At 43.1% G+C, this 27,007-nt stretch overlaps 1 protein-coding gene across 1 annotated transcript; it reads right to left on the reverse strand.

Annotated features, from left to right (window-relative positions):
- Positions 1-579: 579 nt before the first annotated feature.
- On the reverse strand, positions 580-9,668 carry gas2b (growth arrest-specific 2b). Its single transcript, XM_062394068.1, has 7 exons — positions 9,494-9,668; positions 8,244-8,353; positions 7,637-7,778; positions 6,227-6,290; positions 5,412-5,994; positions 5,222-5,329; positions 580-810 (listed from the first exon to the last, which is right to left on the reverse strand). Exons 1-7 carry the CDS (start codon positions 9,639-9,641, stop codon positions 604-606), a joined length of 1,362 nt encoding a protein of 453 aa, XP_062250052.1. The 5' UTR covers positions 9,642-9,668; the 3' UTR covers positions 580-603.
- Positions 9,669-27,007: the final 17,339 nt, after the last annotated feature.

Raw genomic sequence — 27,007 nt, forward strand, 5'->3', positions numbered from 1 at the left:
ACACTACAAAAACACAAGTCACTGTACAAAATGCTAAATTGAACTACACTGATTTGCATAGGGTACTGCACAAAACCATTGACAATGGTTTTTATGTGATGATACTGGAGTTGCTGCAGGTTATTTTTGCTATTGACTATATTGATGATTATTTCCTCAGTATTTCATTGTTCTGTAAAATATCAAATGATCGTGAACATTCCCTGTTATACTTTCTCACAGATGGGTTCAAGTTGTTTTGGTATTTATTTAAAAACCCAATTTTTTTAGCTCGTGATCATATATGACAAAGAAAAGCAGCGATCTTTCACAGTGGAGAAACTGGAACCAGACGTTTGGCCTTTTCCTTTAGAAAGGTGAGAGAGATAATTCATTGATTATTGAGTGTTGTAATAGCTTCACTGCCAAATTGTTATGATTATCAGTATATGGATCATTCATACAAATAACAGGTCAGAGCAAGTCATACCTACCACCTTCAAGAAGGAAAAAGTTGGAATTTCTTTTTCTAATTTAAAGCTAAACAGATTTGATCTTTGTATTAAAATAATTAACCTTGTACAGTTTAGCCTGATCCAGTTTTCACCGTCACACCTCCAGAGTCTACTTCTTGCTGCGGTAATGGGCGCCGACCACCATGTAGCTGTCAGGTGAGATGTTCAAACTGGGCGACTTGGCCTTGTACCGACAGGCCCTGACCTCAGACCTGCCGGCCGGTCCTCCTCTGCAGGGGTCGTGTTTCTGCAGGTAACTTAGAAAGGTCTCCCAGCCGCCGCCTACACGCACCATCACATGACGCTCATTCAGCATCTGCAAGGGGGACACCAGAGCGCACAGTGAGTCGAGACAGGGATTGCTGGGTAATGAAGTATGCATACATTTTCTGGCAGGGTTAATGCCAAGATGTTTATGAATTCTGAATTACATGGGAAGACAGTAATCACACACACACAAACACACACACATCAATGTACTATTTACGGGCTAGTCCTGCATCCGGTGGCTATGAGGTGATCTCTCAGATTGCTTTGTCAAAATCTCATTAAACCAAATGAAACAACACGTCATGGCACCAGCTGAGCACACGCGCAGGATTAATCCACATATGCACACACACACACGCAGTGACGCACAAAGGCGCACGCCCACATAGGCCTGCAACGCAAACCGCACAACAATCACCCTTTCAAAATTGAAAAGGACTACAGCAGATGAAACGCCCGTCTTTTAATAGTAGCCTCAGAGACGTCAGTTTTCTCTGAATCAACACATCCTCCTCAGACAGCCGTCCTTACAGCTGAAAACCAACTGCTGCCATGGCAACCGCTGCCACAATATCAAGCCTGAGAGGGGGGGGGGGGGGGGGGGGGTGGGGGGGGGATGGCGGGGGGGGGGGGGGTGAAAGGAGAAATTGAGATGAGTTCAGCGCAGGCCCCTCAACTCCCAGGAGACATTAACATATCCGTTGTCCTGTCAGCAGCCCCCCCCCCCACCCCCTCTTGCCTTATCACCAATAAACCCTTCATCACAGAGCCATTAAGGATGTGATAATACAAGTAGATCTGCCCTTCCTTGTGAGGGGAGGAAAAAAAAAAATCATTGTGAGCGCGTGCACCTTCGGAGGAAACTCCAGACGTGCTGCGTCTCAGCTGTCGCCCTGCAGATTAAAATGTTGAGGTCGACAGAGGTCGAGTCTGACACCCTGAATAAACCCCTTTGCTGTCACACGTGGGGGGGGGGGGGGGGGTTCTATCTGGCTGGTCCTCATCTCCAGTTGAGAAATAAGAAACCAAATCATATCCATGCAACATTGATGAGTTACGATAATATGTGAACCTTTATTCTGTCGGTCTCTGAATAATTTTTTTACATTTTTTACATTTTTTGTATGTAACTTGTTTTTGTATCACTTGTTGGTCATTACGATTTACTCGTCTCATTTCTCGTAACCTGGTCCTCGCTCGCCCTCTTCGTGTGACAGACTCCTTTATTTCTGTCTCTACAACCCCCCCCCCCCCCCCCCCCCTCGACAGGCTCTGCGTACAAAGTGTCCTACGTCTGCGGCCCATAACCCACCGTCTGGATTCCCCTGTGTCCCCGATGGCAGCTCCATTGATTCCCTCTCTCCTTCCCTGCTGAAAGATGCATGAGTGTTCTCAGGGAAGAGGAGTCGTTTAGATGCTGGCCAGTAGGAGGCAGGCTTTAGCCACATACGCCGCTTCGGATGTTTTTTTGAGCACAGTCAGTCCTTTGTGAATTTACAGTAAAGAGACAAACCGAGAAGCTTTTTACTGTGTGTGGAGGTTGTGATTGTAATAATTCTTTTCCTCATGAAATCGCGACGCAAAGGCAGCGTTCCAGATTTTAACCCTCTTGAGGCCTATTTTATTTATTTTGGTAAATGTAAGTACAATATTCAGGATTGTAAAATTTTGTGCATACACTCATGGTCCCAAGAAGATGAACCTTAAGCTGCTTTCAGTCACGCCTAACCCTAACCCACGTGAGAATACAGAGGAAAATGTAAGAATCATTCCCCGCTAGCGAGTGGGCGTGTCCATGACATCTCCAGCACGCAACAGATGCCAAAAATTAAGGAAAAAACATACACACTCAGACGATGATGTCAACTCTGAAAGCCAACGAGATTTGAGAGCTCTGGTGATAAGTTCAACAACTGCTGTAATGGTTATCATGGAATTTTGTACAAACATCAATGGTTCCACGATGAAATGAGGATGTGAACATTTTAGTTTACAACTAATTACTAAATAAGCTCTGTCCTAGCATGCTGATGTCAAGTAACTGCCATACCTAAGTACCAAGTTGCTAATCTACATGTCGCCTCTTAGACGTGGTCGCGTGAAGAGCCAGGACCCTTCAGCTTCTATGGAGTCAGCGCTCAAGGACACTTGAGAGGGAAGGATGGTGAAAAGGTTTTATACCAAAAGTGCAGATTGAAGGTGAGAGAATACAACGACCTCGGCCTCGTTTTGCAGATTACTGCTAAATTATAACTCTTTAAAACATTTTTTTTATTTAGTTTGTTACGTTTGTAGGTGGATGGCGTGCTGAACAGAATGATGCATGATATTGCGAGGTGTTTGCATGTCTCTTCACTCCACAGTCAGAGTCAGACAGTGTCCCTGATACAAAGCTGAAGGAGAGCCTAATTGGGTGCAGAGAAGAAAGCAAAAGCCTTCCTCTATTTTAACACCAAAGAATGGCGGAGCACTCCGGGGCTGGCATGATTGAATAGTCTCCATAGGGAATAGAGAGGTGGGGGAGAAAGTTTACATGTGATGGGAGGGGGGCAGGGGGGGGGGGGGTCATGCTCAGCCGCTCATTAACAAGCTGTCTGATTAAACCCCCTCGCTAATGACTTTGTCTCAGTAATCAATAGTATCTGCTCTTTAAAAAGGTCTGTACACATTGAATGGCACACTCTCCCAGGAGCGGCACCGGGGCTATCGGGGTGTATGGTAATTGAAGTTCATGGCATGTTTCCCAGCACACACACACACACACATGCAGGCAGCTGTGAGCGCCAAGGTAATGGATGGAGTCGGGCTTGATGGGCTGCGGCGCTCTATTCACACAGCTGAGGTGTGTTTGCTTGTTGGAGGTTTGGAGGAAAGGGAAGCGAGCGATGCAAGTCGAGAGTAAACTGGTAATTAGGCCAGTAAACTAACGGGTGGACAGGGTTTTGTTGAGATGATGTATGTGTAAGGCTCTGCAGGGAACAAAAGGTCAACGGTTGAAATGGTGAAACATAAAAATGACATTTTTGTGTTTCACCATTTTTTTGTGTTTTTTGTGTTAGTTTCGTTTTGCTGACTTCAGCATAAACTAATGACACGCCTCGGTTATGGCTTCCTTATTGCCAGGTATCCTTTGATGTGGTGCTCAGACACGTGCCCGCGTGTTATTGACAGGTCCGCTGTGGAGAAACAGATGTCCTCGGACTCGACGTGGTGCGTTCGTTGCTAAATGGGCAGTAGGAATATCTTGTCTGTCAGCAAGTCAAAACGTGGATGTAACTGCTGACACCGACAGCATTGATCACCAGTTTAGGGAGAGCGTCGGGTCAATGGGATTAACAAAGCATCAATGGGTTTCAGAGAGGAGACCAGTTAGTCCCCAATGCTGTTACAAATACCTCTGTGTTTAATGAAAGAGATATACAACGTGAAATCAGATTTTAGCTTGAATTACTGTGTTATACCCAATATTCTTATTTTTATTTTATCGCATATGCTCCTCTGTATTTCTGGATAATGCAAATAACTCAAATATACAACACACTGAAGCTGTTATTTTCTCTTTGAATGGATGGATGGTTGTTTTCCGACAGTAAAGTAAAACCTTGTTATATGTCAATCCCCCCTCACATTGACATAGAATTGAACTCCCGAGTGGGCCGCCATTTGAACTGCACAGCGCGGCCATATCTCCGCAGAATCCCCCTGAAGGAGCCGTGTTTGTATTTCCTTCAGGTTTGAACTCTTGGCTGAAGGTTCGTGCGCCGAGCGTTTTACTGTCAGCCCGTTCTTATCCTGACCATCGGTTGCCAAGCAACCCAGCCTCCCAGAAGGCCATTCCTCGAGCCTTTGTGTCGACGCTCGCAGGTGGAGCACGACTCGCTGGAGCTGAGAGACGCCTCCACTCCAAACGATCTCACATCAGTCGCTCTGAAACAAAGCACTTGTTGCTGACTCAGCTGATAATGAATCATCTGACATCTTAATATGTGTCGGAGAGTCAACGAATCGTCTTCATTGGATGAGCAATTTGATGTGGTTCACAATTTTCCAGTCAAGCTGTGAAGTAATAATTCCACTCTAATTTCACATATTTATAAATCCATATTGATATATATGTTTTATATATTCCAATATTTTTCATTCTATTCTCTTTGGGTGGACGTTAACCAACCTTGTCTCATACAAATTAATACATCTATTTGTTTTGAAGAGGAAAATGTTATAACTGCACACGTGTCAGGGAGAATGTTGGGTGAACAAAGTGGAGGACTTTGAGTTATGGTCACATTCACGTTTGGTTATTGAAGGTTTGGAAAACAATTGGTTGAGTGAAGGGAAGGATTCTGGTGTCTGATCTGGATTTAGAAGCTTCTTAAACTTTCCTATAAGATTGTTTGATCCTGATTACAGAAGCAAGCATTATCCCAAGGAGACAGGATCTGTGTGATCATACTTACACGTATATACAGAATTTTTTCTCCAATGCGGTAGCAGCCTTTAGGTTGCTTCTCAACCAGGAACCTGGTCGGACAGCTGCAGGGCGGATTCTCAATAATGTTCCTCACCTGGAACACAGAATCCAGCGAATCAAGAAGACATTCATAAAACACCTTTAACACATGTGAGCTCAAATAATAAAATGCCCACAATATCATCCAATATGTTGTTGGTGCCTGCGCTCCTCCTGCACATGGATTTGCCAGAGGATCGAGGGGTCGGGGCTGCAGGTGGCGAGCTGATGGGGGGCGTCGCTGTTGGAGTGTGGTTGTTTACTGTAGCTTTGGCGCTGGGCGGCAGGGTTTGTCCTGGCGAGGGCGCTGACAGCGGCGCCGAAGCAGGTGCGTTGGTGGAGCGGGATGAAGAGAACAAAGGTGTTTGTGTTGAGGCTGTGGTTGTACAAGGGAGAGAGGCTGAGGTGCAGGGCGGAGGGGGGGATGAACACGTAGGCCCCGGGTTTGTTGATGGAAGATCAGAGGCGAGGGATGCGGCGAGTGGTTCAGACAGACAGGTCGTGGTTTGAGTGAGTGGCGCAGGTGGAGGAGGAGGAGGAGGAGGAGGAGGAGGAGGAGGAGGAGAGGGGGCCGAGGGCAGGGATGACTGGGATGGTGAATACAACAATGTAGTAGGAAAAAAGAAGAAGGGCAGAGGGGACGATGGAGATAAGCAGCCCCTCTCCTCCCTCTCTATCTCCCTCTCCAGCTTCACCAGACCTGGAGGCTCCACTCCGTACCTGAGAGGTTTTACAGAAACATGGGATAAATCACCCATAAATCCAAGAGCAGTGATTCCCTACCAATGGAGCTTGAATCCCAGTATATACATCTGCAGTTATCTCTATTATAACTTTTGACCATGTCTTTTCTGCATCATGATTGTTGTGTGGCGAATATTTCACATTACCAAAATAAAATGCATCAGTTTTCTACTCAGGGTACCATAGGGGTGCTCTGTTTCCCAGTTACCTGGCTGCGATCCGTCCCAGCTCCATCAGGCACAGACACACCTCGCGGGGCTGCTTGTGGAGGACTTCACACGGCACATACATGAAGTACAGACAAGGAGGGTGGAGGGGCAGAAATAAGAATTTACTCATCTGAAAAGAAAGATGTTTCCAGAGATAAACTTCAGCCGTCTGGACTGATAGCAGATTTCAGGAGGTTTTTCTATTGTGCATCTGTATCTTTGAAGCTGAAGAGGAATTCCTGTGGGCCCTGGTTGTGCAGCTGAGGGCATGAGGGCAGGAAAAAGCCTCCAGTGCAGAATTGATACATTTTCAAAAAGGTGCTTGCTTTTCGTAACCTTCTTTCGGCCAAGGAAAAACAAATCATGAAGACAAATGTTTAAAATATGATGTACGACTACATTATGTGCTGCAAGCTCTCAAGTCAACAAGATTTCTGACAGAATTGCCGATGGGATTTTTCGACCATGAAAAGAGAAGAAAAATAAAAATGATATCATGTGTGCATTTGCATCAGTGCGTCAGTCGACTTGACGCCTGTCAAAGGAAAGTCAGTTTACTCTCCCTGTCATTCAATTAGTCTGGTGAATTAGGTTAGTGTGCCTGCAGGGTGGACTCATTGTTGCCGGGGATTAACCTGCACATTATCATTCTCACGCATCTGCAGCCATGCATAGACATGCCCAGGTGAGAAGAGCAGAGAGAAGAGTCTGCTTAATGACACGGTGACATGTTGGTAGCATGTTGACTGCAGGTTTTCTCCTCAGGGACACAGAGCTTCACACAGACAGAAGGTGAAACGTGATTTGAGGAGATTTAAAGCACAGAAATAATTTAGTGTGATCCTCATGCCTCAATTAGTTGCTTTTAACTGGTTCATTTTAATTAGTTTCTGAACAGTGTTTGGAGTTAATTTAAAAAAAAAAAAAAAAAATTATAAAAAATAAAAAGAGTGACACAAAAATTGAAATATCTTATTTAAATAGAATGCAGTGGGTTATTTGAGTTTTAGGACTAACATAAACTACAAATAATACCAAGGAAGTCAAACAAAAAATAAAATAACTCAAAAGTAACTTCTGCTCCCGGGAAATAAAATCGATGTGCTATTCATTTACTAATTTACAATGACTAATGTATTATATTTCAAAATAAGACGCAGTCAAAATCAGAGGGTTGGAGCTGGAAAAAAGACAATAATAAGATTTAATAAGAATATGTTATTCACACACAACAAAGAGTGTTTTACCTCAGTGACGTTCCTTCCTTCAAATCTAAAGTTTTCTTTTAATCTAGAACATAACAACTGCTGTATAGCTTCATTCTCTTTCAGGCCTTTCACTGGCAAAAAGGAGGGAAAATGGTCAGCGCTCCTCAAGTCTATTCAGAGCCCTCTCCCGTCTTAACTCACCCAAATCCTCTGACTCAAACAGGTAAGCCTCATCAACGCCAATCTTTCGACACCAGTAAAGGAAGTTGGCTGTGTTGTCCCGGGCGAAAAATGATCCCGAGGTTGCATCGGCTCGCCAGTGGATCACTCTCCTAACAAAGGGCTGTAATCGTTTTCACCACACATACACACACACACACACACACACACGGGTTAATGGATTAATGTTGTTTATTAGAGGAGTGTTTCAATAACAAATACAGGGATGGAGACGTATCTTTCTTTATCTCCAGTAGGATCTTGTCAAAACAAGATGTACAGGTACGAACAACTTCCGAAAGCACCACAGGAGATATCGTCTTCCCAACCTCAGACCTGACCTGGTTTTACACTTTAAGTCTCAGCAGATTTTTGTGGGATTTACAGGCGAAGTTTCTATCACGCAGCAATCCTGCAGCTCACTAGTTCTTGAATACAGGGCCGGGACTGGTCCTTTTAAAGACTGATTAACCTACTGAATCAGCTTCTTCATCGGCAAAGTGTGCTTTTGTGTTTTTGTCCTCGTCTCCTCTGTCTTCAGGTTTGTGTGCGTGTGATTGTGTGCATGATCTTTGTGTTGTTGCAGCACCTTGCCACTGTTGCCGTGGATCATCTCCTCCTGGAGCAGCTGTGCCATCCGACAGAGGAGAACGCCGTTATCTAACCTCTCCATCAGACTGTCTGCTGAGAGCTCCACACCTGAGGACACACACACACACACACACACACACACACACACACACACACAAACATGCAGGTTGAATATACACAGAAATCGGTTTCTCAAGAACGAGAAGTACTTAGCAGTCAAATGAGTCTGAACATCAAAAAGTTGTCAGGTTGCATGACCTTCAAATGATAAGATTCATTTCGAATTACCTACCAGCTTTCTGCAGGTTTCAGCAAGATTTTTTAAAAGACGGTAATATATGAAATTTAACGATGATATTTTATTGTATTTAAGACTTTTTATGGTCTGGAAATCAGATTATTGAGCTTTAGACTTTATTAACCCTGTTGAAACCCTGTAATATAACATTAAGAAATATTAAGGTAAACATATAAAAGAGCTGCTGATTATACCACAGCCTAAAATATAAAAACCTCAATTCGCATATGTATCCTCATTGCAGTTCAGAAGTAAAACTAGTGTCATGAAAACACCTTGGTTAATGAGAAGATAAACAGATGCCCCATTCCTGCTCATTAATGTAATACAACCTTCATTTATGTATTTATGGATTCACAAAACTCCAACCGTAGCCACAAGAATCCTGAAAAGCAACAGATAATGAGGCTTTAATTCCCAACACAAACTAGAACCAATAACTGTTGTGTTTCAAAACAAACCCCACTAGACAGACAGCAGCTTGCTTTCCAGCCTTTTTGTAGTTTTCATGCATCATTCAGAACCTGGTGGTGCCTGAGTCACTCTCCAGAAACCCACCGACAGGTTGTGGCCTGTGCACACCTTTGATGTTTTCCCTCACCATGCAATAAAGTGGAAGAAAACATCCCTTTCCCTGGAATCCCACTCACGTTTCCCTCTAATGGAGAGGGTGCTTCAGGGATCTGGGATAATAGGAATGTTAATGTGTCTCTCTGAACGCAGCTTCTTCACCAGTGTCTTTCAAAATAAAAAAAAACAAGTTCTGAACTCACTAAGTCTTGCAGTGTATCTATGGGAGATTGTTATAAACAACACTATTGATATCAAAGATGTCACATTACATTTGTAATTAACATTCTCCCTTGTAATGTAGCTGTCATTATTTTTTGTTGAAATAATGACCCCAGCTTTCAGTTTTACAGAATTAAACCAGTGGTCGACTGTCTCACCCATCATGGTGTTGAGCCAGTTGGCCAGGTCTTCTTTCATGGGCAGTAAACTGGCGTCGTGGCGGTAAGGAAGCCACTGGTTGTACTCCTGAGGGCTGGTGAGACCCGGTCCAGAGTGTCTGTACTTTGGACTCAGAAGGCAGTTCATACCCAGTCCGGTCTGGTGCCTCGGGCTCACGGGACTCTCAGGGCTGGTGCCCATTGCTTCGTCAATGTCCATGCTTCAGCTCTTTGGCTGTTACTGGACAAAAGGAAAGATATGTTACTTATCTTTATCAATCATACTCTTGTCAGCTTTTGATTTGACGTTTTTCATTAGTATCTGAGTGAGAGTGTTTAGGGAAGGTGTTCATCCTGCTAAAGTTCAACAATTTCACTAATTCTATTTGCAAATACAAAAGTGAATTCCTCATCTACAGTTCACTTACATTTGTTGATCTGTCACAAACAGTTTGGTACAAATCTACAAATCCAGTACTGCGCTACACTACACATTACACTTGTTAACATTACATAACAACACATGTAAATTATGTTTACACCATGAGGAGATAATAACAAACAGTGACAGCAAATACAAGTGGGAACAGAGAAAAGAAACGTGTCAGATGCTTTTCAGATGCTTTACTTGCTGCTGAATTTTTGCACAAAAAGAGGACCATGGATTCTGTTCCACACTTTTTCCATTGAAATTGCATTAGGGGAGATCTCCTTTCAGGCATCTTCTGGACAAACAGTAACTGTTGAAATGTGTGGTCGTTGACGTATGATACAGGGTATGAGTGTTACTGTTGTTTTAAGACAGACTAGAAATAAATCTGAAGCAACGATTAATGAAAACCTACTGGTTTCTGAGGATAATTAAGGTCGATCTTTGCAGTCAAAACACAAAATAACCACAACATTAATCAAAGGGACTCAACTGACTGACTTAATAAGATGTACAGCTGCAGCCCTGAGTCTCCTGGTGCGGCGTCATGGCTCATTGGTTCCTAGTGCCGCCTCCATCATAAAGCTCAGCCCCATGCAGTGGCATGGCCTGACTGCCAATAGCCCTCGCTGCTAATCAGCTGGAATTAAAACAACAACACGTGCACTGGGTCACTGGGTCTAATGGGTAATGGACAGTAAAGACAGAGGCTCCGTCTGTGCCAGATAACTGAATCTAAAGTTCAGCTGTCAAGTAATAATACTGTTGGAGCGTTCAGACCCAGAACAGCCCAGTGTCAAAACAATGCAATGGTTGCAACAGTAGAGGTGTGTTGTTTCATGAGAAACAGTAATCCACGTCCATTTTGAGTGACAGAAACTGAGAAGGTTGCTAAATTTCTTTTCAGTACAGTTTTGCTATTCACTCATTCACACAGACATTCAAACAGTGTATGTGCAGCACTTTTCTCTCTCACAAACTAACGACACAGCCATCAGGGACAATTTGGAATTCAGTATCTTGCCCAAGGACACCTGGGCACGATACTGGCACATGGAATGGGGGAGACTGGGATCGAATCACCTGGTCTTCTTGTTTGTGGACAAGCCACTGAACCACCTAAAACCCTTATCTCTAACACAGACATTATCTTAAATAGAATAGTAGAACCACACCTGGACAGCAGCTGTCTCTGTTTATACATGAATGTACCTGCAGCTCATGTGTTACAGATCATCACTGTAATTTGTCCTGAAGATGCCTTATTATAGCAAAGGGTTGATGTCAATGTCCTTGTAATGCTGCTACAGAGGAAAACATATGTTTGTCAGTGAAATCAGGGCTCAGGGTGATAAATGTGAGGATGTGGCCGACAGACCTTTCTTCCTGGATGTAGTGAAAAGGCTCTATTGTAAGAAAACATGCAGACATGGGCCAGAGACAAGTAAAATGAAGGGGCTACCTGCCAAGTTTGAGGCTGGTTTACAGGTTGACCATCAGGGCATGAGAGCCCCTGTCTCCAACAAAACATCCAGGTGCAATATTCACACCTCTGCTACAGGATGGCTCTGCTGGGAAGGGAATGCAAAGGTCACCCAGTGGCCTAACTCCCAGACACAAGCAGTCTTTATATTCCTGCAGGGCTGAGGCTCCATGCATGTAAATACACAACACTGATGCACAGACGCACACACGCGTGCATACACCCTGTTTACCTTGCACAGCCTTAAATGTTTCCAAAGTAAAATTTGCTTCGGTCGTCTTTCACAACCTTTAATTATGTTTCCGCAGTAGAAGCGAACCCCCTGAGTCTCAGCAGCTTTGTGGTGGAAACAGGTAAAATTACACGGCAGCCAACATGAAAGACGAAAGTAAAGTGAAGGGACTGAGAGCCAGCGTCGCCTCGAATACCTGAACATGTACTGTATGTGCAGAAGATGACAGTGATTGATTGGTTGCCGTCAGCACGGCTCTAACACTGGTGACTCTCGAGAATGGAACAAAAGACTGGGTCAGGTAAAAAGCTGGTTTCACGACTAGCTGTATTTTGATACGTTTTTCAGAGGGGCTGTGTGTTAGAAGGTAAAGTAGCTGCAGACATTTTCCAGAAGGAGTAAAATGTCTGAAAATGAGCTGTAAACAAACACACGTGCGCAGCAGGATTTATTCATCGCCTTCTGCCTCCTGCATGCTCTCCTACCCTCGACTGGACGATCTAGAAAGAGTCCTGTTGCTGTGATCCCATTCAACCTGCACCGTTGCCTGCTGCGTTCTTCATATATGAAAGGAAAACTCCAGAATAGGTCCGGACACAATTTTCCAGACATTTTCTCGAGTTCATGACGGAAAATGGCTCCACAGGCAAAGATCTGACCTTCAAACAAAGTTGAAGTCTCAAACATGTCAGTAAAAGATTCTTCACCTACAGGCTTGTGCTTTGTGCTGTTGTCTCCAGAGTCTGTTTAGCTTCCACTCTGTGTAAGTGGCTGCCGGCCGTAATAGATTTCTATCCATTAGCTTTGAGTCAAGGATCTGATGTGGAGGTGACGTACATTCTGAGAATTGAACAACAGGCACTGAATGGATACGACTGCATATCTGAGGCACAGGTTCCAGCCACGGTGCTGCACTCACACTATGAGTTTCCCTCAGCCGCTTCCAGACTAAACAAACCCCCCATCAACACAGGATGGAAAGGTCTATTACCTGCTGTTGTTTACGCACACGCTGAACAGTGGAGGCCCCCCCCCACCCGATACGTCAGATCCAGTAAACCACATTAAAATACAAGGTTTAAAAAATAAAAACCCTCCAGTGATTGTTTGAGTGTGAGGTGAAAGTCAATAAACACCGAGCGGCTCTGAACAGTGTGTTCATTGAGTTCCTCCTGACTCAGGCTGTGACAGCTCACACTCCAGGAACATGCAGGAGAATTCAGTTCAGCATCAATGTACAGAGAGAGCGCTCATCTCAAAACACAAAGTTACCTAGTTCTTTGTTGTGGTTTGATTCATAAAGAAATCTGATCATTCAAGAACAGAGAAAGAGAAAGAAATAAGAAAAGAAAAAGAGAAAGAACACTAAGAGGGGTTTGAATTGTGTGGTTGTAAAGTCAAATAACGGAAAAAACACTTTGAACTATACATACTCAGTTGGAAGAGTTTTCAGTCAGTTACTTTAAACTGACATGTTGTCCATATTATAAACAAAACAGAGTGTACCATTTTACATTATAATGAAAAACTTAATAGATCTACTTTCAAACACCAGTAACACACTGAAAAAACTTCTGCAGAAACAGTGGAGAAGTATAAAAGAGGGACAGTGGTGGAAAGTAGCGTAGTACAGCTTTTCACTTAAGTCAAATTTGGATGTACTTTACTTGAGTATTTCCATTGCTTTGGCACTTTATAAACTTCTTACACTCCACTACATTAAAGAGATGCATACTAATAATATATTGCTTTTTTATGCACTTTATTTATCTCATAGCTATGTAACCAGTGACCTTGTGAAAAGTTGTTAAAAGTTGTTAAAGAACCATTGATTGCATTATATTCCTGCTCACATATGAATTAATACACACTTTGAATAGGCAGTACTTTTAGTTTGTATACTTTCATTCCAATATATTAACTTACTCGTATTTGAATAGATCTTGAATGCAGGGCTTTTACACACTTTTACACATGGTGTCTCTTCTACCACTAATTAAAAGTATATGTTTTTATCTTCATCATCATCATCATCATCATCATCATCATCATCATCATCATCATCATCATCACAGTCATCATCATCATCATCACAGTCATCATCATCATCATCATCACTCTCAACATAAACAGCAAACTTTCCAGTTAATGTAAAATCTACTCACTGAACTCCAGCCTCCTCCTGCAGAACTTTCTCTCTTCTCATAAAAACTTTGCTCTCAGCTTCTTCCCGCTCGTGTTCTTCTCCTCGCGCACATGTGGACGTCACACAGATCCAGATGTTGACGGTGCTCGGGTCAAACAGCAGCGGGACATGCAGGGCGTCACTTTTCAAACGGTGAACCCGACAGCGCGAGTCGGAGGCGTCGACTCACCGCAACACGAGCCTCACTGAAACATTCACAATCCTGAAGATCAACACCGACACCGTCTGCCACGTGTTGTTCGCCACGTTTGTCAAAGTTGACCCGACACAATGATGAGAAATGAAACTCAACTCAGTGTCTAATAAAGTTGAAGGTTATTGCTGTGGCTGCTTGTTTCCCTTTTCAGAAACCCAAACAGGTTACATCAAATATCAAATAGTCTACTGACATCTTCATCCACTCATTCTACTCATTAATACATTTTATTTAAGTTTGTAATTAATATTTTAGGTGTATATTACATTTTTGGCTTTATTTTTTATATTCTTTATACAATTTTTTGCTTTTGTGTTTATAAAACATTTCTGAGCATAGCTAGAAAGGAACCTGTTACTCAAGAACTTCACTCCCAGCGGCTGCTGTGTGTACTTGTTGTGCACATGACAAATAAAGTCTTTAAGTCTTGAAGACATGATTTAGTATCTGATGAAGGTTTGTAATGCAGCCTGTGATTTACATTTTATTTCCTTATGATAGAATACTCTTTCCAGTCTCCACTTAACTGCATGCCTACAATGTTGAGGTATGTTTGCAGGAGCGTCTTAACAATTTTTCGGGGCTCCAGGCAAAAGGGAACCTGGGGGGGCCCAACATCAATCCGAACCAAATCAAACAAGTCAAACAATTTAAAAGACATTGTTTAGATAAAAATCCTGCAGCCCCAACATTATTTTCTTTTAGAATGCAATTCTTCAAATGGCCACTGGGATAATAAACCAGCTGCTTACAGTAAGATGCTTAAAGGCCAATGTATGCTACTCCGAGTCCGTTGCGGACTGACGGACGGACGAAGCGGAGGGACCCTTTTTGATTTATAGTTCTACGAGCCTTTTTGTTGTGAAAACAATTCACCGCCAGAACAGTAGATGGCGCAACTGAAGTCGAGCTTAGAGAAGCCTACCTCATGAGGTATATAGAAGAAGTCCACGCTGGTTTATTTACGTCCTTCCGGCTCCTCACACACAGTGAACGATGGCAGCTAACAGAAAAAGGATGTTGATGACGCGACAGTTTTTGCTGAATAAAGTGACACCCAGCGGGTCATAATGCTTATGTTATCGTGTCTTAATGCAGTGGTTCCCCGGTCTTGTTTCCAAACTGCGTTGCTAATTCAACAGCTGCAACAGCTTGAAGCTACACGGAGGCAGCAAGCTTCCCCCCAGCTTCCACACACAGTCAGCAGGGACTCCCGATACTAACTACTACCAAGTGTTTGCTTCTAACCTGACGGTGTTTGAGAAACAGTGTCATGAGCCGTGGGATTAAAGTCAGTGGGTTTTTGCGCTGTTCCCACCGCAGTTAGCATGATGGTTAGCCCGCTAGCCACGTTATGAAAGTTCGTTATAACCGTATGTGACCGTACACACGAGCCGTAAGTGCTCTAACCAGCAACCGTCAGCCGGACAACGCCGCTGGCTTAACACACTTGTCACATTAATCATAGAGTCGTAGTTGTGATTTTGGTTTATTGTGATGTAGGGAATGGAACAGGAAGTTTCCATTCCGAAATGCTGGCGTTAGCGGACCAATCACAGCCAAGGGCTACCCGTGGGCTCTCCGCCATTTCGACGTGTAGTTAGAAAAAGGAGAGCTGCACGAAAAGCTCTCCGAGGAGCCGCGGAGAGGCCCGGAGAGGGCGTTCCACGTTGGAGAAGGCAGTCCTATCTGTCCGTGTCCGTCAAAACGGAGAAGCATACATTGGCCTTAAGCTTTGTGAAACAGATGCAGATACAAGTGAACTGGCTCTCACTTGTGCCCCCTAGAGGCTTTGCAGCTTCCTCCAAATTGGACTAACCAACAAGCGAGAAGTGTCATATTACAGTAAGATATTTATTTCATCACTCAGTTATTTTTCTAAAAGAAGAGAAATATTTTAATCAATGATGTAATTTATTATAACATTAAAAGATAAAAAACAGTTTATTGTAATATTGTCAAAATGTGTAATTATAGCTACATCTTTTTTATTTACTTGCTTTAACTGTTTGTGTGTGTGTGTATGTGTGTGTGTGTGTGTGTGTGAGTGTGTGTGTGTGCGTGTATGTGTGTGTGTGTGTTTTGTGTGTGTGTGTGTGTGTGTGTGTGTGTGTGTGTGTTTGTGTGTATCTGTGTGTGCGTGTGGCTCTGTGTGTGCGTGTGTGTTTGTTCCAGTGCCAGGTGGAGCTGCTGGTTCATTTGCAGCGCTCTACCAGGGGGACGAGTCCCTCATGTCACAACGTCAATCAGTCCCTCCCCTCTTCCTCCCTACGTAAACCTCCTCACCGCCCCCTCGCTCATTTGCACTGCATGGTTAGTATTCAACAACTGACCTGTAGTGAATATTAATGTGTGTATGTGTGTGCCAAATTAATACAAGATGTTCGATTAGATATTGTCTTGTCATTGTCAAAGTTTTTCAGTCACACTTAATAAAAAACACAATGTGTTAAGCTGATATAAACTGATTTATCGACTTGTTAAACTAGTTTAATAAGGACTCAGGAGTGAATAAACGAAATGAATCCAGAGAACCCTGTTGTTCACTGGCCCATTTGTTTCTCTTTATAAGAAACCTCACTCAAGAATATGGGTGCTGGTATTTTGTCAGGCAGGGCAGATCCAGGGGCGGGGCCAGGGGGGCACAAACCCAGGCTGAAATCAAATTGGTCCCTGAAGTGCTTCTGTCCTGTCAAGAATTATTCTTTCTACAAACTTAATAAGAATACAGATGAAGCTGTGTTAAGAATACACAATGTGCTTGAATTGTCAAAAATATATTCAAAGATGTGTGACTTTGCCCAAAGCTATAGAACTAACAGTGAGCAAGTGATATGCAACTCACTGAATCATTAATTGTGTATATATGTTGGACACATAATTGGCTCCCCTCTGTAAATTGTGGCTCCTTTAAGGCCCCTGTTATGGAAAAATCCTCGATCTACCACGGCTTTAAGGATTCAACTAACAGTCTCTTTGTTAAAATGCACACCCATACTCTAAATTCAGCCACAATAGAGATTCATATCAGAACCCATCATGAAACACTAAACCCTCCAGTTAAACACATCCTGCCACGAGTTCTTAGATTTTAACAGGAGGGTCTTTCTGGCAGTGAGGAAATGTTTGAATTAAAAAGGCGTCCCGGCGACACGACATGGATCAGCCCACTCCTGACAGATGGCATCTCGGGTTGCCAAGACAACTGAACCCTAATCCGCCTCCCTCTTATCCCCGCTGCTGTGGCGGCGGTGGCGGTGGGGGTGATAATTCGGCACAGGGCACCATGTGCTGTGTCCCACTCAAATTGGTCCCCTGAGTCAAGAGGACCTGGGGCCCCTCAGATGGGGACACAGTTATTAGGGACTTACAAGTGTTTTATCATTCTGTCAGATTGAAGCAGATTTCATTTGGAGGGGGAAGGAGCTGTGTCATTGGAATTATATTGTGTGCGTGTGTGTGTGTGTTTGGTGTGTGTGTGTGTGTGTGTGTGTGTGTGCGTGTGTGTGAGCTTCTGCTATTAGTTGGATATATGCATTGATCAGGTTTCTGTTTAGGTTTCACACAATTTCTCTTAAAGAACATGTTGATTTTACACACTACATTAACATGTCTTCATACTGACAGTTCATATGAGTAAGTTTCAGTGATAACGGGTTAGAAATAAAATGTAATTGGATGAAAAATAAACACCCTTTTAGATGTATTGTTCCTTGGCTGTGTAAAGTTTGTCGTCTGAGTTCTCCTAACTTTATAGAAGTGCAATAATAGATTTTAAACTATAAATGACACCCAGTAGAGCTCGTACCCACCACCAAGGCCCGACAGTCCACTTAAATTCAAACAAGCTACACAAAATAACACACACTATAGATATCAGTCCCCTTAATATGCCTAATTAATGTATCCCTGATAAGTAAGTGTATATATTTTTTTAACGCACTTACAATGTGAGAAAGCCTTAGAGACATCCTTGAATCCTGAATTCTTCTCTGACCTGTAGCCTTCAACCAAGTTTCATAAGTAGTTTTTGTGTAATCTTGCTTTCAAACAAAAATACAAAACCAACAACAAACAGTGGTTAAGACATAACCTCCTTGGTGGAAGTAACACAAATCATTTGTACAATACTAAAATAATCAGGCTGGATTGATGTCTGTGACCATTCATTTGTTTATTTATTTTTCTTTTCTTTCCTGTTTGCTTTACAGAGATGTCTATCTGTTTTTCTATCAAGGCTAAAAATTCATGAATTCCTTAAAAAAAAAATAGTTATTGCTTTGAAAAAGCCACAACCCTAAGAGGTTTCCTTTTTGACAAAAGGGAATTCCTTGAAATCTCTCTGTGTTTTAATCCCACAAAATGTTTCACCACCATAATCATGTAATGATGTGTGTAAGAGAAAAAAAACAGACTCATCTCAGAGGAATTCACTGGGACTGAGCTCGGTCATGTCGCAGCCTCATGATGATTACTGCTAATTATTCCCACAAAGTATTAAAACTGTCTTACTGTCAGCCGCCTGTCGCTGGCTGTGGTGCTGCAGGGCATTCATATAAATGACTAATAAATAATATGTCAGTCGATCCTCCAGTGACAAACGAGTGCTGGTTACCTCGGCTCAGGCTGCCAGGCCAGGGGGTCGGTAGCTGCGGGCGGACCTTTACTTTAATTAAACTACCTGTCACACTGAGCTCCTAGACCTGGAGCCACTGTGGAATCACTGCCAGGAAATTACTGTAGTTAGTCTTCAAAATGGGTTCTGTGAAGTGTTAGCAAATGGCCACTAGAGAGCAGCATAGCTACTCAAGCACAAGCCATTGGTGCTGTAAGGAAAAAAAGAAGCCATCTTTACTTTTAATGGAGAACACAGTGCACATGTAGTGGTTCCATGTAGCCGAAGAAAGAACCAGTGTATCAATGTGCAGGTTCTTCCAGCAGTAAACGGAGATCCATGGGTTCCCGACACAAAGCCTGGTGCACGTTCACAACCTCCCGGCAGACGTGGGCTCGGCCCCGCGCCGCCTCGCTCCCACTCGTCTCACTGTCACTGCTGCTGCAATCACTGGGATGCTAACAAGATTACCGGGAGCTAGTGGAAGCAATGGAGTACCAGTGTAATGTAATTAAGAAGTGATGGAGTGCGTTATCGCTGGCGAGTCGCTTGACCCCTGTCAACACATGAGGTATCACAGCCTCCACCGCCCCCCCCCCCCACCGTGTTGTGATGAACAAATATGTATCAGCATAAATATAATATCTTAATCAAAGGTTTATGTTCTCATCTTCTGCATAAAACACATGGATGGATCCCCGTTTTTGTCTTTATCTTATTTTTGCAAGATAAGAGTAATATAAAAGGTTTTCGTTGGGGAATAAAGAAATACGAATGTACTTCAGTGTGTAGAGAAGACCTGAGCCTTGACCCCAGACACACACAACAAACACACATACGCACACACTCATTGTTTCAGCCCCAACCCTCATGGACCTGGAGTCTCTCCTGACAACCACATTTCTCTCTTTTTTGCCACTTCCTTTCTACACAAGTATCCCTGTCTCCATAGCAACTCATCTCAGTTTTAGAAATGTGAACAAAAGACACACAGAAAGAAAAAAACATACACAAATAATACATGTAGACGCACATTGATCAATAGACCATGCACACAACTGCACAAGGTCACACATTGTACATCACACACAGAAATACAGGAGGACACAAGTACCACTGCCTTATTTGAACCTTTACAGTTGAGGAAGGTTCATAAAAAGCAGGAATAATGTTCTTGATTTAGATTTAAAGCTGCTAACAAATCTTAAATTTTCTCTGAGATGTTGACAAATAATGTTCCACTGCAAATTGTTGTTTAATCAGTTTTACTTCCTGTGTGACAGAGAAGTATAGAAATACAAAAAGACATCAAATGTGGCAAATGTCCGGAAAATTGTGCATTGACATTTTCTGGAGATTCAGATTTGTTCCCAGCGACGGGAAAATGTCCACAGAGCAGGAGGCAGGAAGTGACATATAAAATTCCACCCCTTGTCTCTCCAAGTCTTCTTTGGCCTCTTCTGCATGTATAACATCTCTTTTTCATCCAGATATAATAGCCTTATTTTAGTTTTTTGCTGTTTTACATCTGTCAAGGGTTAAAAACATCTTCAACATGTTCATTCTCTTGCTGTGAAATTTGCAGGCATCTTCCTGCTGTAGTCTCACATGGGCTCACTGGGACGTACTAGGACATTTTATCAATACTCTGGCAGGAAAAGTCAGGACAATATCCAGATCAACGGACGTTTGTGTTATCTGGGAAATATCTGAGAAATGTCTGGACATCAGTGCGTGTTTGAGAGTAGCTTTAGTAACTTTTAAAGTCACTCCTTTCTTTTCTTTAATCAACGTCAACCTCACCTGGGCTCGGACATCGTGAACAAACTCATCTCTTTCAACTAAATCTATCCTGCTGCAGCACAGACAGAGGTTTTTTCAGTTATTTTCTCAAAACACGTCCAACTTCATCCACAAAGGTTAAAGCTTACATTACCCATAATGCAACTCGGCCACTTGGTGCTCAGGTTCAGGTGTGCTATGCTAGTAGCTGCTGGTGTTTAGCCTTTAGCAGCTAGCCTCATGTGGAGAGGAGGATCAGTCAGTTCAGCAAACTCATAAACTGTAAGCATCTTATCAGGATTCTCTCTCTGAAGCAACAAAAACAACATGTAGCTCAACACCTGTAGACAGACTGTGATGAGAACAGTTTCTAATAGAGGACAACGTTTTAAAAGGGAAAACTTAAGCAGAACTGTTTCTGTTAAGTGTTCAGTACCTGTGAAGAGAATTTGAGGCAGGAGGTTGAGTATGTGTGTGTGTGTGTGCATGTGCGTGTGTGTGTGTCTAAGTATATAATATATAATTCCTAACCACTACTCCTGTACTCAGATGGAATACGTCACAAGGTCAAGGAAAGATGTGAAGGAGAAGCTGTAAGGAGTTAGGAAAGTAGAATTTACCCATAACCCATTTACGTGGGTGTGTCTAGGTGACGCCATGAGGTTGTGGCGCTTTAAATGATCTTGCCGCAAAGAATTGTGGGGCGGCATCTTCTCCTTTCCTTTCGAGGATGGTCTGATGTTCCCTGTGCTAAAGGATGTAACTTATGAAGCATTGAAGCTCCTCTCCTTATCCTTTAGAGAATTCAAACAGCTGTTATTATGGCGGCCGCTGGAAAACCGGGTCATTTCCCTTTATGCAGTGGGGACTCTGTGGTCTCTCCACTGTCTAGAGTTATCGGATTGGTCCATGCTTTGTAGTGCGAATTGAAATCGAAATTGGTTACTTTGGGAGTCAGTATAAGGTGATGTTGTTGAAACAAAGACGAGATACAAGCTTACATTGGTGGGTGAAAGGTACTGTACTTCTGGTTTGTCACAGGGGAGACGGAGCTTCACAGCTCATACCACATGGACTATGTCCCAAGAGTCCGTATCTCAGGGACACAGCTCGGGGACAGCACACCAGGCCTCAGGGCTTTCAACCAACACAACACTGTCTTTAACCTACAGAGAAGTACAGTCTCAGCAATGAAGAAACCATTGTTTTCAGCACCCAGATAGAAAATGACATAATTGAACCCTATAAGGCTTTATCATGCATAATGCAACAGTGAATGTGACTAATGACACACAATGGATACTAACATGTGATTACTTGAGTAGGTACATAGGTCATCAGATATGCTTGTGTGGTTCAGTTAAGGCAAAGCATGAACTGGTCATGGTTAAGGTTTGGGATCAAATATGGTTTAACGTTTCTACAATGAATAGAAGTCAGTGCAAAGTCCCTAATAAGGATAGCTGTGCATGCGTGTGTGTGTGTGCAGTGTGTGTGGGTGCAGTGTGTGTGTGTGTGTGCATTAGGGCAGTGTGTTAAACCTTCAACCTGAAGTCGAGGAGCAGACTCTCGGTCTGAGCAGAAGGCAGGGAGACTGACAGATGGACAGAGCGGCCGAGGGGATGAACAGAAATCTTCGCCCTCTGTGGAGCAGTGGATTGACAGGTTTACTGTGTGTTCACATTTCTTGTGTATCAGTGGCCAGGGCGGTGTGAAGGGAACACCATCACAATCGGCTGGTTTGTTTGGTCCGGAGTGCAGGTGCAGAGTGGAGTCTGAAAATAAGGGTTTGATACATCGATCGTGGCAGATCACTGTCTGCACAGCCGAAGCCAAATCTGCTTGAAGTTTGAGTTACAGTGTCCTGCCTCTCTCTCTGTGGGTGTGTGTCTGTTTGTGTGTGTGTGTGTGTATAATCGTACATGCAGGGAAAAAAAAGTTTTCAGAGATGGACAGTGTCCGACCCGTGTGTGACTCATCCGATATATCATTCAGTTGTGGCGTCTCTGCAGTGTCTGAGTCACCATGCAGCAGTGACAGAGCGAGGAGGAGCACAGGGGAGGGAGAGGCAGCAGATAACAAAGGCGCCTGATATGATGAAAGAAAGATCATGACATGATCTTATCCTTTTCATCTGTCTCCTCTCCACAGCCTTCACTTTGCTTTCCTTAGTCTGACAGAAATCTAATCCGGCTGAGTTATTGATGTTGTGTCAATCTAGAGCTCAGGAGGTCCCCTGTATGATGTTTAAAACAGAATATCAGGCTTAAATCATGAGGAATACCTTTATAATATATATATATATAATATATAATATATTGTTGAGGTTTCTGTGGCACATCTTATTTTATATATTACAGAATAATCCTGATTATGTAAAGAAAATAAGACAAATGAATTTCTATGGGTGGTTTGATACATAAATGCAGAAAAAACAAGTTTGCAAGAAGATCATTTTAATTTGTTTTTCTTTAGCTGAGGATTATTCACAAGTTTATATGATTAACATGAACAAATGTTTACGGTAATCTGCACTCAAACCTTATAACAAACCATCATAACAATAAAATATGACCAGTCATTGTACCAGTAATGATATAAGTCCAGAGGGAGTTGTACTGTTGCTCTCTGGTTTCATGTGAAACGTCATGACGACCATTTTTCCATCGTCTTTCCAAAGCAAATGTCATTCATGTTTGTTTATTGTCTTGTCCCTTTTCTCCCACACACTCGTCCCAAGGTGTCTGCTCGTGCCGGCTCGCCACTTAAAGGCACACGCATCAATATTTTATCACTGCAACGACACAATACCGAATCCATTAGATGAATGCAAATGATGCTGTTAAGTTCTCATTAAAAATGGCTGCAGGAAGTCAATAACAACGAGTGAAATTAAGGACTGTTTGGATTTTTTTCCCCCAAGTGTATGTTATTGGTTACTGCTGCTGATGGAAGTAATTGCCTGCAATTGCAAAGCAATTTTTATCCCTAATGGGTAAATTGCAGGATGTGAAAAGGCGCCTGGTGCTGTGACATTCAAACCAGCAATTACAGTAAATGGTTTTACATGAGATGATAACAGGCCTGATTTTAAGATTAGAATCGTGTTTTTACCAGGGTTGTCGTTATCTACCGCGGCTGTAGTGTGTTAATTCCTCACAGTCGGCTCTTGTGTGTGTCTCTGTAAAAGCCGAACAAAGGAGCAGACAGAGATAGTGTCGCTCTTGTGTTATCACTCCGCTCTGAGACCACTCTATCAGATGTGTCACATCACTGTGACTAATGAAATCACATGGACAAGTATTGGCCACAGCATGAAATCAATAAAGCTCCAAAGGAAGCGTGTGTCTGTAAGATTGTGTAGTTTACCTCTGCAGTGTGAGTCCGTGTTGAAAAGCAACAATTATAAATCATGTACAGAATGTGAATGTGCTCATATTATAACACAACGCTGACTGCATCAAGTTATTATATACCCCCCCTCCCTCCAGTTCCATTAGACATGAAAGCCCTCCCCCCTTCTCTCACTTTTTAATGAGATTTGGAGTGTGTGTGTCACCCCACTGTGAAGCCATCAGGCACGAGGACAAAAGGAGGCTCAGGTTTTGGGAAATACCCCCCCACCTCCTCCCAACTAGACACACACACACACACACACACACACACACGCACACACACAGACGCACATCTACTGCTCAGCTCCCATCTGGTGATGGAGCATTAAGAGGCAATGCTGAATGAAGAGCTACTGGCACACAAGCATGCATGTCCATGCACACACACAAACACACACTCACACACTTCAGTTCAGGTGCTTTAGCATCCCTCTCTATCCTCTCCAGGTTGTATTTCTCTATTAAGCATAATTTTGTACTGCAAATAGTTTTTCTATCCTTGTCAGCACAGAATATAATAATAAAGCAACAGTTTTGTTTGTGTTAAAGCTTAAATTGAACCAGGACATGATTTTAATAAAAAATCATCAGTAAATCAGAGCTTGAACCTTCAATTTGAAGTCCAGTCATGCACCAAAACAAAGCTTCTCACCAGTTCTTCGTCAGACATGAATTCTTGCTTTACTCTGAATAATGAAGGAATCTGTGACAGAACCAGCAGCATGGTTTTATATTTTAAGATGACTGTGACTCTGTAATTCATCCTCCTTGAAATGAAAAGTATTTTTGGAATGCCTTTTTCAGTGTGTTGCCTTCGGAAACATTCATTCTGAAATGTCTCGGGCATTGAGGGGGGAAGAGAAGAGAAGACGTAATAACAGAGTAAGAACATTGTGTCTGTCACTGAATGTTCCGATATGTATTATGTATGATATCTTTGGATCATACCGTTTCTATTTTTTGTTTGTGTGTGTGTGTGTGTGTGAGTGAGATATCTCAATGGAGATCTGATAAAGGAGAGTTCCTGACTTCCTAATTTTAGAGTGCCTCACCCCAGAGGCTCCCCCTTGACGAGCCTATGACGCACTTCCTGACGAGGTGGCGATTGCGTATGAGGGGAGGAGGAGAGGGAAGGTGAAGGGGGGGGGGGGGGGGGGGGGGGCATGAGGAGGTGTGGGGTGTGGGCAGCTAAATATATACCAGCTGTGCCGAAAGTGCTAAAGGCTGGAGTGTGCGACCAATCATGCTTCCTGATGCGTGCAGGAGAAGAACGCTGCTTCTGATCTCCGAGCCAATCAGCAGTGATCCAGAGCGTGTTGTGGGCGGGAGGGGGGGCCGGGTGTTACCTAGCATTTGTGTAGAAGTGCAGCATATAGAACATAAAGTGTCGTTTTAACGTTTCGAGGAACCGTAACGGCGTGATGTGTTGTATCTGTGTTTTCCATATCTGTGTGCAGCTCAGTGAACACGCCCGTAGTCGTGTTATGCAGTGATCCTTCATTGAGCACCATGGACAGCTCACGTGTGCATGTATGTGACTCCAGAAGAAGCTGCACAAAGTAAATCTCAAAACAAAGCTGTTTCTCCGTCGGCTATTAAAGAGGAATCCACAAAGTTTTAAATTATACATGAGGTTCGAAAAAGTGGCAGGTTAATGCAGCCTAAAAGCCTTTTTTTGGTGCACAATAATTCATTAAAACTGAAAGTAATCTGCATGTATCTCGGCCTCAAATCAATATCCTATCTAACAACGTAGTTTGTCATCATCCTGCCGACCAGCTCAGAGGTTCCCGGAGGCACATTGTGCAAATCAGGAGCTTATTTATGAGCCACATAGGATCTCAGGGGCCCGAGCACAACATGAGCGCAACCCCGAGTCATTAAAGAGTGATTTTGGCATCTACTTCCACTCCCCTCACACCCTCGCCCTCCCCCCTCAGCTCCCAAGAGGCCGGAGCAGCACCTGCGCCCCACCCACATGTGAACACCCATTTAAGATGCTGAACATATGCGCACGCATTCTCTCAATCTAGCATCCATGCAGCTAGACACACACACCCACATGCTGTATTTATATATGTAATGCAAATGAAAACATTAAAAGTCAGGGGGAAGTTTAAAAAGCTGCCGGATGACGTCTGTCGGTAAACAGACGTGCATGAGAACACAGGCAGCAAGGATGATTGTTATGTTTTTCTCCTTTTTAGTGGAGCGAAGCTGAGGTAAATTGTGTGTAATTGGTAGATTGATGGTCACAGAGGGTTATGGGTCACCTCCCTCGCTTGCACCAACATAGGATGACGGTTCTGGCTGGTTGGCTGTGAGAAAATATCATTCAGGGGCGGCTGGTGACACGTTTATTGAGCCTGTCAAATTAACAGAAGCAACGAGCCGGGGTGGACGCCGTCGCCATCACACACGCACATGCATGCACACACACACAGACGGACAGAGGACGTGATACACACAGCATTTATTTTAAGTTGATGCAGACGTTGAGATCAAACACTGATCTCTGTGTCACCTTGGGCTTTTCCAGAGACGTCTAGGTTCAAATAGAGTAAGAGAGGAGACGTCTGTTGTATGTGTTAATAATTATAAAGCTGTATTTTACGTCCTTTTCTGATATGTAATATTTTGTGAAATTTGTGTGTGTGTGCGGGTTAGGGTTATGTCTAACTATTAGGGTGAGTAGGGTTAGGGTTAGGGTTAGGGTTAGTGTGTGTTTATGTACTGGAGGTTTCTAGTTTCCACATCACTCTGTTGTAAGATGCATACAGGACCATAATTGATGGCTCCAAAGCTGAACCAAAAATATTAAACAGAAAAGACTAATTTATTCAAAATATTCAATATTAGAATAAATAGCAGTGTTCTGAATTATTATTGTTATTATTATTATTTTGGGTTTATTATAGTTATTGAATGTATTCATTTAAAAGGGGCTTGTATTTACAATATCTTTGTAGCTAAAGCATGTTTTGTCCAGGACCTGTTTGTTCGTATCTCCTCCGGTGATTGTCTTTAAGAACTGAGCGTCTGAGCTTTGTTGGCGGAGGTAGGGGTCGGCTCTTATAATCGAAGTAACACCTCCGAATAGCTTGGTAAGTGCTCCTCCTCCCTCTCATCTCCATTAAGAGGTTAGAACAGTCAATAGGTCCAACCAGACTGACCT

The sequence above is a fragment of the Platichthys flesus genome, chromosome 1 (genome assembly GCF_949316205.1).
Source record: "Platichthys flesus chromosome 1, fPlaFle2.1, whole genome shotgun sequence".
Classification (NCBI taxonomy): Eukaryota; Metazoa; Chordata; class Actinopteri; order Pleuronectiformes; family Pleuronectidae; genus Platichthys; species Platichthys flesus.